At 42.7% G+C, this 16,000-nt stretch overlaps 1 protein-coding gene across 1 annotated transcript in view; it reads right to left on the bottom strand.

Annotated features, from left to right (window-relative positions):
* Nucleotides 1-9,591: 9,591 nt before the first annotated feature.
* The window catches only part of LOC125704029 (polypeptide N-acetylgalactosaminyltransferase 18-like), an 88,603-nt gene continuing 82,194 nt past the window's right edge, over nt 9,592-16,000 (bottom strand). Inside the window, exon 11 of the mRNA XM_048969309.1 lies at nt 9,592-10,264. Within this exon, the coding sequence (XP_048825266.1) occupies nt 10,118-10,264 (147 nt within the window). The 3' untranslated portion in view covers nt 9,592-10,117. The remainder of the gene's footprint in view (nt 10,265-16,000) is intronic.

The raw sequence follows: 16,000 nt of genomic DNA, 5'->3' as shown, positions 1-16,000 counted from the left end.
GCTGTCCAGTGTACTACCTGTGAAATCCCTGCTTTCATAACTACTACGTGGATTTTCTTTGACCGAGGCAGATTAAAATTAGCACCGACAAATAAAAAGCTAATTTTTCATCCAATTTGACAAAATCAACACCGACGAGAATGTTTGCCGCCCTGGCTGTGTTCCGCGGAGATGGAAATAACGGTGTGCTTGTGCAGATGAGTCACGGTTCCTGTGAATTTGCGGCTCCAAATGAAAGTGCATTCTGAAATATGAAACAAATTTTAATGTCTATAAATCAGAGAAAGTATTTGTTTACACGTTAGTTGCCAGCTGATTATGATATTGACGTCACCAATACAATACACCATATTTTCACATCACCAGCGGGGCTGTGGGCAGTGTTAGTGGTGTCGACACTCTTTTCACACGGCTTTGACAGGTGCGAAAGGCATCTTTCAAAGCGCAAATACGCTGCTGTTGATTTTAGGATTGAGGGCCGAGGCACTTCAAATTGCCCAGACAAATTCCTCTCGACACTTCAACATCTAGCACACTGTAAGACTTGCTTCAGGCACGATGGTGGATGGAGTCACGTGACATGTGATGGGGGAATACAAGGAAGAGAAAGAGATTTTATTCGGAGACACGAGAGGAGACGGGCAGAACAAATGTAGCGGGAAGGAAAGAAAACTATGCACAGGCAGAGCTGAATAAACACGGGGGAAAACACATTTTAAAAAGAAGCAAGGACAAAAAAAAGAGCTACAACTGAGGGTTGTGGAAAATAAGGAACCCGAGGGGGGGTGATAGAAGACAAAAAAAATAACTGAACCCTGATAGTCTCCTCATTAGGACAGATGGATGGATACACACACACACACACACACACACACACACACACATACACACACCCTCAATGCATTTTAGGTTCGACAATTAATCTGTGTATTTCTGTTTTCTGTTAATGTCATCTGCTGTAGATTGTTAATGGACATCTGTCATGGAAAACAAGAGGAACTCACCTTGTAAGTCCAATTCCCTTCAGCCAACACTGCGGGACCAACGCAATGCCTACAAACCCTCCACCAACCACCCCAAACTACATGGAATGAAGGAACCAAGACCGTCTCAGGTCTCTCTGTGCATAATGCTGAAACGCATGGAATAATAGTAACAATAGCATCAAAGTCAAAGGATGCATCTGATGCAACTGCAGGTTGCAGGATGCAGGTGCAACTGATTTTATAGGTGTACCTGGGTGCAGCCTATAGGAGTATCTATAAAAACAGGCTTTCCTTCATCTTTAAAACCGTATTCATAATACTGTGCATCCATATCACCTCTACAACTCTCTGAAAATTTCCACAAAGTCACGAGTAATAAAGCACATCAGATTACGATCTACATCCATCCATCCAGCCCTCCACATTCATTTCTCCAGTACAAGTTCAAGGTGTGCCTGGAGCCTATATATATATATTTTTTTTCATTTTATAGCACATAATTTCAAAAGATTTCTCCATTAAAATATGTTACAGGTCATAGCTCTCTTTCTTATTCCTTGAGAATAAAGGTTCTGTTGTTATGTAATAGGAATAACAATGCCTCACTGTCTTGTATGCAGAGGTGGAAAGTTCAGGTTCAGAAAGTACAACTCCAGACCAAGATTTTGTTTCAACCAAACCATTGATTATAAAGAGTCAAAGTTACTCAGCTGGTTGATTGGAACAAATTCTTGGTCTGAATTTGTACTTTCTGGACCTGAACTTTCCACCCCTGCTTGTATGCACTATAAAGCCCGACATTAAACTATACCCCATTAAGAGTACTGCCAGAAACACAAATAATAAATCTATTGACAAAAGGATTCCCAATCCGGGGAGAGTGTCCACTGCTTTAAAGTATATGCTGTTAATACATGGGCTTGCCTCCATTCTATTGGGAGCCATCATGTGCAACACAGCAGGGCCTTCAGAAACCGCGCGAGGTGCCGTTTACTCCGGTGCCACCTCTCAGAGATAAACACCGGCATCAGGCTCCTCACTGCCCCCGCATAGCCACTCTTTTGTTTTCGGTGATTCCGTTTGCCTCGGGTGCTCTGCTCCTCTGCAGGTCAGGCCCCAACGTGTTGGAGGAGAACATCAAAGGGCAGGGAGGAGCAGAAGGGGCCTGCCGCTTGGAGGCTTGATGAGAAGAAAGAAAGGCCAACTTTGTAAACATTCATGTGCCTCAGTAAGGTATGGAACCTTTTAATAAAATAAAACAACAGCAACACAACATGAACAACAGCAGCAGTAACAATGACAATAATAATAATAATAATAATAATAATAAGTATTATTATGTTTCCATTACTTAAGAACATAAGAACATAAGAACTATACAAACGAGAGGAGGCCATTCGGCCCATCAAGCTCGCTTGGGGAGAACTAAACTAATAGCTCAGAGTCGTTAAAATCTTATCTAGCTCTGATTTAAAGGAACCCAAGGATTCAGCTTGCACTACATTATCAGGAAGGCTATTCCATACTCTGACTACACGCTGCGTAAAGAAGTGCTTCCTTAAATCCAGCTTGAAATGTTCTCCCGCTAATTTCCACCTATGGCCACGAGTTCGTGTATTTAAACTAATGCTGAAGTAACTATTTGGTTGAACAGCATCCAAACCTGTTAGAATCTTATATACCTGGATCATGTCCCCCCTCAATCTTTTTTGCTTGAGACTGAACAGATTTAGCTCAAGTAACCGTTCCTCGTATGACATTCCTCTAAGACCAGGAATCATTTTTGTGGCTTACTTATAGCAAACAGGCCTTTGTTTGAGACAGTTTATACTGTTGTTCATTAATAAACATTTTCTGCACCTCTGCATCAATTACCATATAGCATCAATTACTGTACCACTCAATATGTGCAACGTATCATGTACACTTGCTACCAGTCAAAGAAATGAAGATAGAAAAAAAAAACACAGAACACCAAAATCCTTGTAGACTTGAAGGTGCACATGAATTAAGCAAAGGGTCAGGAGCTGTACTAATAAGAACCAACGTTACGCTTGACAGAGACCGATGATTCCATTTGCACAATATGCCCCGGAGAGTCAACAATGGCTGCCGTCTGAACAAACGGAAAACACAACTACATACAAATATTATAAAAATAATTTTATGTCATAGTCAGCATGTGCCATTTACTAAAGACCATATTTTTGGTTGCATCTCCCTGATTGTACTTGAATGCATTCAGTCTGTACAAAATGTACCACACAGGTATTTCCCAGCTAATTACCCCATATAAATCACCTTTATAGCCTTTCAAAATTGGCCTGTAAATATGGCTTATGGAGGATATTTAAAAAAATAGCAACATAGGGGAAAAAAATCCCTCCCTGTCATGTTTGATAAATTAAAACGCTCATTTAATTGTTTCTGTCTAATTAACTCTTATTTTTGTTCTGCCTATTGGGTCCTGGGGTACCAAAAAGGCATTTCCATTCCCTTATAATTGATATTGAACATATGTCATGTAACAGAGGGTTAGAATACAAAAATGAAAAATCTTTGATGTTATGTAATCCTCAGTGATGCTTAGTGTATCGAACATAAAAGTTTGATCCCACCCACAGTTACCCTTGAAAGTTATCCAGAGAGGCAATAAAATATATAGTTATTCACAATCAACCTAGTCATAGCCTGTAAAAATAAAGAATGCGTAGCCTGGTACACTTAGTAAAAGAGTGTGATGGGTTTTGAATGTGTTTCTGGCTAATGCGCAGTACAAGACCAGAGGTTTCTATATTCCCCATTCCCTTTGGTCACTGGGAGAGACTGGAGATGGAAAATCACTGTAGCCTGGCTCTGTCATTTTGTAAAGATGCAGATGGGATGGAGAATTTGACCAGAATACAAAGCTTGACTGCGCACTTTTCATTTTCAATCTTTTAACTCACAGGGGACTTTCCCTTATATCAGTACTAAATTAATAAAACAAACACAGTTATTAGATAAGTGCATCACAATGGAGAAGAAAGATACAACTGAGAATGGAAATTAATACTGGGCCACATGATGACTCACTAGCTTCACTGGCTTATGGCTTTGAATCCTGCGCCTGGTCCTGTATGCGAGCAGTTTGTAGGTTCTCCCCATGTTTTTGTAGGTTTCTTCCAGGTTTCCGTTTACACTGGTGTCTCTAAATTGCCCCTAATGTGTGACTGTGTGCGTTACTGTGCGTGTGAGTGCATTGATTCATGGCCTGTACTTCCTGCAGTAGGATCCAAGCTCACCACAACCCTGTAAATGGTTTGGGACAATGGACGTTAAAATTAGTATTTATTATTTTGATTAAAAAGAGAAACTAACAGCTGTGGAGAGGCTAACTAGAATGTTGAAAAATGGCAATTTCATTAATAATTAAGATCCACAAAATCTTAAGCAACACACCACGATTCTCGTGCAATCATGCATCATGCATAGCAAATGAGCGTGTGCTATTTAAAACAAAATAATTCAGATAATTACATTCCACCAAGAAATTATCTGATATCCTCAGATTCAGCAGAATTTTCATGCCCATTGTGTCAGGTGTTTTCAAAAAGTTTAATAAAAGCATCCCTATATACATCTGTACCCGTGTTCCTGCCCAAGAATTTCACACCAGAGAGAAATCTTGCATGGGGGGAGTATTGCCCATGAAATTAGGTTTGTGATTTATCCTCTTTGTTGCTTGGGTGACACTGAGGTATAACACATACTGAAAGCTGTAATATTCAAGCTCATCTCCCAGTGATCACCTGGCAGCACCAACAGCAATAACTGGCTGTATTAATCTATGCCGTGACAGCAGGTTCTACACTGCTGGGATCTTACCCTGTTACACCAGCCGCTCCCCCTCCCTGGGCTGGTCACACTCACAAAGATGCTCACTTGACAGGAGAACCAAATTCTGCCCGTGCACAATAATTAGGATAACAGCAAGACAATGGTGTAATGTGCTTATCAGATAAATAAAAAAATGGATTTGACTACTACTGGGAATTAAGTGACTGCAAAGATTTACAAAGGAAATAATCTTGTTAAGAGTAAAAGATTTTTAAGCGATCCGTAAGATTTCGTTGTACATCTCTTAAAAAGTCATGTAGTTCTGGATGATTTCAGTCACAGTTTTCAGAAGTTAAAACAGAAAAAAGGAACTTTGTAGCCACTTTGAGGTCGTCATGTTAATCCATCTTTCCAGCAGTAAACGTAATGGTGTCTGTGGCAGATGCTTTCAGGACCTATTTCCAAATTGACCATCAGGACAACCCACAGTTTTTCAGTAGAATTTCAGGACTCACCCATGCTTGAGGCCATTGGCCTACTTGCAGACTCATATGCCATGACTTTAAAACCATGGCCTAATCCATCGCCTAAGCCTGCACTTTGGTATCACCGTGCTTTATATGTGTATGGAATGTGCTGGAAGGATGACAGTAGAGGACACGCAGACGAGGACAAAGGCAGCAGAGGTCAGACCCAGCCTTCCCATAATGCTTAGGCATGGAAGACTGATGGCTGATTGGCTAGTGAGGGATCTCTGCAAGTTCACAGTCGCTTAATTCATACCTAATTTGCTATGGTTGTTGAAATTTAAAAAATGAATCTCGTTTTTTTTTCATTGCTGTTGCTGATCTCCCATTTTCCATTATTTTTATTGCCATTGTAACAATCCCTTTGTATCAACGTACAAAAGAATATCGGAGATGGAGTTTTTTTCTGATGGCGCGGTATTGAGGACCTCCCAGCGCAGACACTTTGAACTGCCAGTCGGAACTGCAGAAAAAAGCTCTCAGACACACAAATGCTGATATCAATCTCTGTCCTCCTCTGGGAAAGTTTCTTTTAATTAGGTCTCCCCTTTATGTTTTAACACCCGTATCAATGGGCTGCTCATGATTCATATATTCATAAAGATAGATAACTTTGTCAGCTCAGGCTAGTTGTGTTTTTTATTTTTTTTTACCATGCAGTGCTGTCAGCCGGGGCTGTGTTTAGTTCCCTCAATGGCTGGATGCGGACCCCCATACAGTGTAGGAAATGATGCTTCACAAAAGTGTCTCTCATTCATGCTATTCAAGCCCATTCTGTATGGGTAACGACTATAGCGGCATCTTCAGTTTTTCTTGATATCTCTCCCTGAGTTCCACGGCAGCTTCGATAGCCCTCGTCCCCGTGAGACTTCCAGAAGCTTCCAAGCTCTGTTGTCACAGTCTTACACTCCAGGGAGACACCAGATCGCTTCCACTTGCTATTCATAGGCGCCTCTTTGTACCTGCTTCTCGCCATTTGTGTGATTGCGTGTAATTACGCCCACCTTCTACCTGCGCGCGGCAGCCAGAGCACTCTCCCCGTCAGTGGCAGATGGCAAAACAAACGGCGAGAGGAATTGTTTTCACTCCTAAGCATTCAGAAGACGGTGTTTGTTTTCTCCCCCCCCCCCTTTTTCATTCATTTTTAATCAGGAACCTTGTTGTCATTGGGAATGCCCACAAACATTAACATATCCCAGTGCAAGAAATACCTAATCACGGTATAGCACTGCGCCTTCTACTTTTTCTTGCTTTATCAACAAACAATATGCAGACTTGTTGAAATGTAAAGGAAGTCAATAATATATTAAGGTCTTTGAAGTAACTAATAAATGTTCAAAAATTGAACACACACACACACACACACACACACACACACACACACACATTTCAGTATTATTCCGCCAATCTTGAAAGCCATAATACCCTGGCATACCTTGAAAACCTTTCCCTCAGATACTGGGATGCTGACACCTAAAATAAAAGAGTGCAGGAAGAGGAATGTGACTGTTCTGTTATGTGGGGTCTGTCCCTGCCAGTGCTCAAAAAAGGGAGCAGCTGGAGACCAGTGTGTCTAGCTTGACTGGGAGACTCAGGTTCCACGTTCAATAGCATCCCCTGTTTCTCTTACCAGGGAGGAAGCTGGAATGCATTATACTTTTAGGCAAATGTGTAATGAAGCTTATTTACTCAGTTCAATAACAATTATGGGTTTAAGGCAAAGACATCCATCCATGTTTGTAGAATGAGTCGACTCGTTACTGAATTTATATATAAAAAATTTGATGGTGTAAACTATTTTTTTGCATGACATACTAGCATTAAATGTTTATTTAGCAGCAGGTTTGTTACATTCAAGAGTGTCAAACATGGTTCTGAATTCACTGTGTCAGAGAGAGGGAACTGTGGAATCCTACACCTGTCAAATGTCTTCAATATCCAAGACTGAACCCGAACTCTCTGTTCAGGAGAGCAAAGTCTGTTATTTAGTTATTCGCTCTGTGGCTTAAGAATTTTGCAAGGAAGCTCACATTTTATGAGTGAAACGGTAATCACTGAGGTTTATCTTGGAGACTCTGTTAAAATAAGTAATGCCTAACATTTTAAATTAGATATTTGAGACAAATCTGAATTACTGTCATAATATCGGAGGCTGGAATGCTTTCCACTCTACTGGAATTAAATGAGTCAGCAAGACAGACTGTTTGTGGCTTAGTAATGACGTAAATATGAACGGATTTGGGATCTACTTATGGAGTGAGATGGCTTTCATTGCATATATTTATAATATGCAGAGCTGTTCCGGCTGGGTTCACACTAAAAATATTAAAGAGTGAATTGTCAGTCAGGTGTACAGGCCTTTGGTTATCCCTTGAACAATATTTATGAACCATATTAAAGTGTTATATCTTTGAAATGCTTTGATGTTTTGCAATTCATTGGAATATTTAAATATTTCATATTTCTTTATTATCCCATGCAGGGTGTACCTCAGCCATGTGCACAGAGCTGCCTGCAATACAATCCACAAAACCTGACAAGGATAGGCAGTTAGAAGATGAATGAATAATTTCTTTATAACTGTGTTTCCCGAGCTGGCCCTTGGGGACCTTGACACAGTACAGTCAAAGGAGCAAAAATATGGAATGTCTGGCAGGGAGCTGGGAGGCAGCAAAAACGTGGACCGACTGGGGGTCCCTGAGGACCAGGACGGGAAGTACTGTTTTACAGCGTCCTATTCCATCTTGTGTTACTGGAAGATGCATTGCTGTGATGACTCAAAATTTAAGGCTTTTATTTCATAATTACCTAGCCTGAGATATTTGATATGTATGAGCACAATATTTTGCATCCTTTGCTTCAGCTTATTCTCATAGACATTTCCTTCGGCCACCATAATCTTTAAGCTTAAAAGAAGCATCGCTGGCTTCCCTTCCGGGTTGTAGCCTGGCCTTGTGCCCAGTGTGGGGGGGATGGGCTGCAGGCCCAGCACACCTCTGACCAAGATACGCAATTAGAAGATGGATAGATGGATAACATCTCTTTAGGTTGTTATAGAAGTTCTCCCTGTATATAGAAGTGCCAAGTTTATGTTTTATATGGAGCATGTATCCAGGGTGTTTAAACAGGAAGTAACTGAAATTGAAAATATATCAGTGCGACAAGAAAAGATTTGATTGGACAGAAATTTTGGCTGCAAAAAGAAGGATATTTTGTGTTTAAAATCTGTTCTGTTTGACTATTTCAAAGGTGAGAAAGAATGCAGAAGGTATATTTCTAAAACTATTACATTATTGACATTTTTCAGGCTATCAAAGCATTGAAAGTGGAATTACATATGCAATCCATTGAATTAATATATATTCTCCCAAGGTGCGCATGACCCTAAAATTAGTAATGATTTTAGAGGACTGACATGCTTTTCCTAAGGAATTCAGTCATGCAGAAATACAAAGCTGCTCTTTCTGTCTTGATATTCTGAAGTAAACGTGCGGGTTTATAACTGGATGTGTGTCAGTATTGTGCTCCCTGCTGTGATCCACTAATTTAGTGAAAAATTTTATTCGATACATTGACGGAAGCCTACAGAAATCCCAAAAAGGTTGCATTTAGAAAAAACAGGGTTGGGCCCATGAAAAACAAAAAATCTGAAAGGTTTGCAGTTTCAGTACCTGGACTATGTTTAAACCAGGAGGTTCTGTAAATTTAAATAGAGAATTTTATAGTGAAAACTGAAATTTAGAGCTTCCTGCTTTCATAACAACACGATTCTACTGTCGTTACATATCCCATATTGTGCAGCCCAGGGTCTGAGCTGAAAAATAATTGTGCATAAAACTTTTTCTGGTGGTCTGATTGCCTATTGGCTGAACAGTCTTCTTTGAAGGGTAATACTACCACAGAATAGCAGAACAGATTTTAGTCCTCAAAGCATACCACTGTTACTGCTCTTAATAAGGCTATATATCAGTATATTTCAGTACATGAACTTCTACATACAGTATATCAGTAATAACCAACCATTTGCAATATGGTTAAAATGTTTCAAACATCCCGTTTGTCTCCTTTGAAATTCTTTTATGTAAGACTTTATCATGAAAGTTTATACTTTTAATAAATTCTGCTGCTTTCTGAATAAATGTTCATATATTCATATGTTCATATACTCATATATTTCTGATATACATTATATATTGTTTCAGTATATATTCATCTATTTTTTTTTGCAGAAATAACACACCCACACATATTTACCATTCTTATGTTTACTATTAGATATAAATATTCATAATATTTAGAAAATAGTTTGAATCTTCAGTCTATCATTTTCCAGCACGTATGCATCTCCTCAGAACTGTGCGTCATTTCATTATGAGCAAGACCTACAAACCTGAGACACCAGAGGGACAACCAGCAGAATACACTTCAAATGCACGCTACACAGTAGCAAAAATGTTAAATGAGTGTATTGGATCTGGTAAAACTCAAATCAAACTGAGGATGCCTTAATCAAAATATATATTAAAAAAATGTTGGTTTCAGAGGGTGAGTTTAACAAACCGTAGCCGACTCACCGGCTGAAACACCTTTTTAAGTGTTTACCATTAACTGCATGATGCCGCTGAGGAAACAGGAGAAAAAAATCAAAGTGCTTGAAGTGTTTTCTATGGTGTGGCGCCGTTCTCAACTATTGCCATGGAAACACAAAAGGGCAGAATTCAAAAGTCTGTCCTCTATGGCCACGTCAGGTCCTGTGCTGAAAATGGACAGACAATTCATATTCCATTAGAAAGAGCTGGCAGAGAGCAGATTGCTGATTGTCCATGTCTGACCATTGCACTTCTGGAGGGCCAGCTGGTATCCAAACTCGCCGACGCTGCTTTCCACAAGCTCGAGGCATCGCTTGGATTTCCTGTTCTGGATTGATCCTCCCTGGAACACAAGACGCACAAATGACACCATGTTATTTATCTTCTCATTAGATTAACACAGTGTTTCCCAATCCGGTCCTCGGGGACCCACAGTTGGTCCATGTTTTTGCTCCCTCTGAGCTCCCTGTCAGACAGTCAATGTTTTTGCTCCCAACATGGGGCTTTTACTTCCCAACATGGGAGGGAGCAAAAACATGTACTATCTGTGGGTCCCTGAGGGCCAGATTGGGAAACACCAGATTAATATATGACAATTTACATCATGTGCATCTTCTGTCACCTTGACTATCTATAATGGAAAAGTGATTTATATTTTCAATAATTAAACTGTCAAACATTAATATAATCACTTTCTAAATTTCTAAATTATATATCAGCTAACAGTAAACACCATGTAATTTTCTGATACCGTGCAACCTGTGCACAGCTATCCAGAATCCTACGAGATAAACAGTAAATAAATACAGCCGGCGTAAAGAGTGGCGTAACACAGCAGCTGACGATAAGCATGTTTGTAAGGATTTCTGTGTTGCTTCAAGCCTTTTATTTCCTAGCCTGAAGGACATGAGAATTAACAGGGAGACTCACAGGGATTATCTTAGGACGGGGGTGGAAGGGGCTTTTACTTCAAAAAGGCATAGATGTAATGTAATCAGTTCTAACGTGAATCAGCATCGCACCCGAAAGGGAAACAAAACGAATGCTTTTCTTGCGAAGAAGACAGTTGCTGCAATTAAGCTTTGCATATATGTGGGCTGCTAGAAATAATTTAAGAAAAAAACAGTTTCAATCCCTTGCATGTCTATATTTATATTCTACTAATATACAAATTTGATTTATTTAGCTAGTAGTGATAATTTTCTTAAATAAATTCAATGCAGATAACCCATCTTACATGCGACTTGATTGATACATCTGAGTATCTTTAGAATTGGAATGAGAAACCTCATATTGTCATTATACCATGTAAAAATAAATTTACAGCATTTAGAATTATCATACTTTCTATTTGGGGCAGCAAATTGGGTTTTGAATGCAGTGAAGACTGCATGCCACTTGTGTGGCTTTTATCCCAATATTGCCTGTAGTACTGGCATCCTTGAATTGCCCATGATGCAAGTTTGCCTGAGCGTGACTGTGTGTATGTACCTACCCTGCGGTGGGCTGACATCCCATAGAGCGGGTACCTCTGCTGCCTGTGATTTTGTGCTAGATAAGCGGATGGAAGTTGGATGGAAGTTGTCTGAGGTGGCTTTCCGCTAAGTAGTTCATTATCTAGTACTTAAGATCGATCGTTAATTAGCACGTGTTTCCTGAAACCCTTCGTAACTAAAGTGGTTCGGCATCTTGTTCATAGATTTATGAGTGCCCTGACCCACTTGTTATTAAGTCATTCTTTATTTGCACTTTTGCCTGCTGCCGTCACAGACACAGACATTGGCCAAAATAGATGACAAAAACACACTGATGCTCTTTTTTGGACAACATAATAATGCTGATGATATAATAAGAGGTCAATATTTCAATATAAACTACGATTGTTGTAACACATAACTGGGATGTGCACCACTGAGAACTGACTTGAAAATAACCCTGAAAAACAAATCCAATTCATAAATCAGTTGAAAACATGACACACACATATTGCAATTTGACTTTGAATATAAGGAAGTAGAATTAAAATGGAATTGATTTCACATAAATTCATATACGTAGTATAAGTGCAGCTTTAACAATACAGTTTCATTTCAATATGAATCACCCAGCATGCACTGAATCCCGCCCATACCCCCCACCACGCGATCACGAATATTTACAGCAGCAAAAAATTCCCGTCAGCCATGCACCTGTTTGAGCATCTGCCTGAAAAGTCTGTGCATGTCACTGTTATTCATAATGAATGCCACACTTTAAGTGTCACCTATAGAATAAATGAATTAACTGTGATTTTGTATATCATGGAGAAAAAGCACTTCATACAGTCATAAAAGTAACCATATCATAACCCTGTCCGTCTGACAACCCACAGGAAAAGCTACTGCATGGAGACTCCTCACAAATGGTAACACACATAAGCAGTTAAATATGCAAAAATAATAAATATATACACATGGAAAAGGAATTAGAGGGATGACAAACCAAATGCATATTGTTAGAATAGGCTAAAACTATTATCTTACAATCATACAAATATAAAGTTTACTCACTAATACATTTATGGTCAATATATGCATCTACCATCTTGGAAGAAAATCTGTTACTTAATTGTGCTTTGCTAGATTAAATGACATTCATGTGTTGTATGATTGCATTGAAATGAAATTATTTAAATTCTTCTTACTGTCATTCCAATTCTACATCTTACAGGGTCAATTCAAAATCCATCCATCCATCCATCCATCCATCCATCCATCCATCCATCATCTTTTGCTTATCCAAGGTCAGGTCGCAGGGGCAGCAGTCTCAGCAGGGAAACCCAGACTTCCCTCTCCCCAGCCACTTCATCCAGCTCCTCCGGGGGAATCCTGAGGCGTTCCCAGGCCAGTCGAGAGACATAGTCCCTCCAGCGTGTCCTGGGTCTTCCCTCGGGCCTCCTCCCAGTGGGACATGCCCAGAACACCTCACCAGGGAGGCATCCAGGAGGCATCCTGACCAGATGCCCGAGCCACCTCATCTGGCTCCTCTCGATGCAGAGAAGCAGCGGCTCTACTCTGAGTCTCTCCCGAATGACGAGCTCCTCACCCTATCTCTAAGGGAGAGCCCTGCCACCCTGCAGAGGAAACTCTTTTCGGCCGCTTGTACTCGCGATCTCGTTCTTTCAGTCACTACCCATAGCTCACGACCATAGGTGAGGGTAGGAACGTAGATCGACTGGTAAATCAAGAGCTTTGCCTTTTGGCTCAGCTCTTTCTTACAAATGACAGACGGATGAAGCACCCGCATCACTGCTGACGCCGCACCGATCCGCCTGTCGATCTCCCGCTCCATCCTTCCCTCACTCATGAACAAGACCCCAAGATACTTAAACTCCTCCACTTGGGTGAGGACCCCCTCCCTGACCCGGAGAGAGCATTCCACCCTTTTCCGGCTGAGAACCATGGTTTTGGATTTGGAGGTGCTGATTCTCATCCCAGCCACTTCACACTTGGCTGCGAACTGTCCCAGTGAGAGCCGAAGTTCACGGTCCGATGAAGCCAACAGAACCACATCATCTGCAAAATTCAGAGACCTACAGTAATCCTGAGGTCACCAAACCGGACACCCTCAACGCACTGGCTGCGCCTAGAAATTCTGTCCATAAAAGCTATGATCAGAATCGGTGACAAAGGGCAGCCCTGACAGAGTCCAACCCTCATCGGAAACAAGTTCGACTTATTGTGGCCCATGCGGACCAAGCTCCGACACCAGTCATACAGGGACCGAACAGCCCTTATAAGGAAGCCGAACACCCCACACTCCCCACAGGACTCCCCAAGAGACACGGTCGAATGCCTTCTCCAAGTCCACAAAACACATGTAGACTGGTTGGGCAAACTCCCATGAACCCTCCAAGATCTTGCTGAGAGTATAGAGCTGGTCCACTGTTCCACAGTCAGGGCGAAAACCATACTGCTCCTCCTGAATCCGAGGTTCGACAACCCGACAGACCCTCCTCTCCAGGACCCCTGAATAGACTTTACCAGGAAGGCTGAGGAGTGTGATTCCCATATAGTTGAAGCACACCCTCCGGTCCCCCTTCTTAAAGAGGGGTATCACCACCCCGATCTGCCAGTCCAGAGGCACTGCCTCCGATGTCCACACGATGCTGCAGATGCGTGTCAACCAGGACAGCCCCACAGCATCCAGAGATCTCATCCACTCCCGGGGCCCGGCCACTGAGGAGCTTTTTAATCACCTCAGCGACCTCCGCCCCAGAGATAGGGGAGTCCACCCCCAAGTCCCCAGACTGTGTCGGGATTGAGGAGGTCTTTTAAGTACTCTCCCCACTGACCCAAATCATCACCACCATAAACAGTGTTGATGTGTCACTGCTTTCCCGCCCGGAGCCGCCGGATGGTGGACCAGAATCTCCTCGAAACCGTCCGGAAGTCGTTTTCCATGACCTCGCCAAACTCCTCCCACTCCTGAGTTTTTGCCTCGGCAACCGCCGAAGCTGCACTCCGCTTGGCCTGCCGGTAGCTGTCAGCTGCCTCTGGAGTCCCACTGGCCAAAAAGGCCTGATAGGACTCCATTTTCAACTTGACGACATCCCTCACCACGGGTGTCCACCTGTGGGTTTGGGGATTGCCGCTGCGACAGGCACCGACCACTTTACGGCCACAGCTCCAGTCAGCCGCCTCCACAATGGAGGTGCGGAACATGGTCCATTCGGACTCAATGTTCCCCGCCTCCACTGGGACATGGGAGAAGTTCTGCCGGAGGTAGGAGTTAAAGCTCCTCCTGACAGGGGAATCCGCCAGATGTTCACAGCAGACCCTCACTATACGCTTGGGCCTGCCAGGCTTGGTCAGCTTCCTCCCCCAGCAGCAGAGACAACCCATCACCAGGTAGAGATCAGTTGACAGCTCCACCCCTCTCTTCACTCAAGTGTCCAAGACATGCAGTTGCAAGGCGTTCCTCCCAATCACTCCCCTCCAGGTGTCACTGTCATTGCCCACGTGAGCATTGAAGTCCCCCAGCAGAACAAGAGAGTCCCCACGAGGAGTGCACTCCAACACCCCTTCCAAGAACTCCAAAAAGGGTGGGTATTCTGAAATGCCACCTGGCGCATAAGCGCAAACAATAGTCAGGACCCGTCCCCCCACTCCAAGGCGAAGGAAGGCTACCCTCTCGTCCACTGTGATAAACCCCAATGTACAGGCGCCTCTCCCTGCGAGCAACTCCAGAGTGGAAGAGGGTCCAACTCCCCTTAAGGAGACTGGTTCCAGAGCCCAAGCAGTGCATGGAGGTGAGCCCAACTATCTCGGAACATCACAACCTCGCGCACCAGCTCAGCTCCTTCCCCGTAAGAGAGGTGACATTTCATGTCCCTAGAACTAGCTTCTGCAGCCGAGGATCGGACCGCCAAGGTCCCCGCCTTGGGCCATTTCCCAACTAACATCGCACCTGACCCCTATGGCCCCTCCTACAGGTGGTGAGCCTTCTTTGGGCTGCACCCGACCAGGCCCCATGGGTGCAGGCCTGGCCACCAGGCACTTGCCATCGAGCCCCACCCCCAGGCCTGGTTCGGGGGGGCAGTGACCCGCGTTTGGGCAAGGGAAATCTTGGATCCAATGTTTTTCTCATAAGGGGTCAAAATCCATTTAATAAATTATGAACAAACCTGGTAAGCTACATAATGAGCTAACCAATCAAACTTGCTATGTCTTCAGTCACATCTTTTGAACTGGGAAGGTGAATCCCTCAAATGGCAGAGAATTGCACAAGTCAACAGAAGACAGCTTTTGAGGCGGCCAAGTTGCTTTTGCAGGTGGTCATGAACCCCTTGGACCATCTCATTAATGAACAACTCATACAGAAAACCAGGCTGGCCGGGGTGAAATAATGAGCCGCTGGATAAACTGAAATAAGGAACACGCCGGAATTTTGCCCTCAATGCACCGTGCAGCTTCTGACAGCCCTCTGCTTCCACGCCACTGGTGGATTCCTGCAAACCTACAGATGCACTAGGCCTCAGCAAGATCCTGCACCTGTCCATGCATTAATCGCATTTCCTTTGCACTGTGTGTACAACTAC

This window comes from Brienomyrus brachyistius, chromosome 11 (assembly GCF_023856365.1).
Source record: "Brienomyrus brachyistius isolate T26 chromosome 11, BBRACH_0.4, whole genome shotgun sequence".
NCBI classification, from domain to species: Eukaryota; Metazoa; Chordata; class Actinopteri; order Osteoglossiformes; family Mormyridae; genus Brienomyrus; species Brienomyrus brachyistius.
The sequence above is the reverse complement of the archived record's forward strand: the minus strand, read 5'-3'. Positions and strand labels throughout refer to the sequence as shown.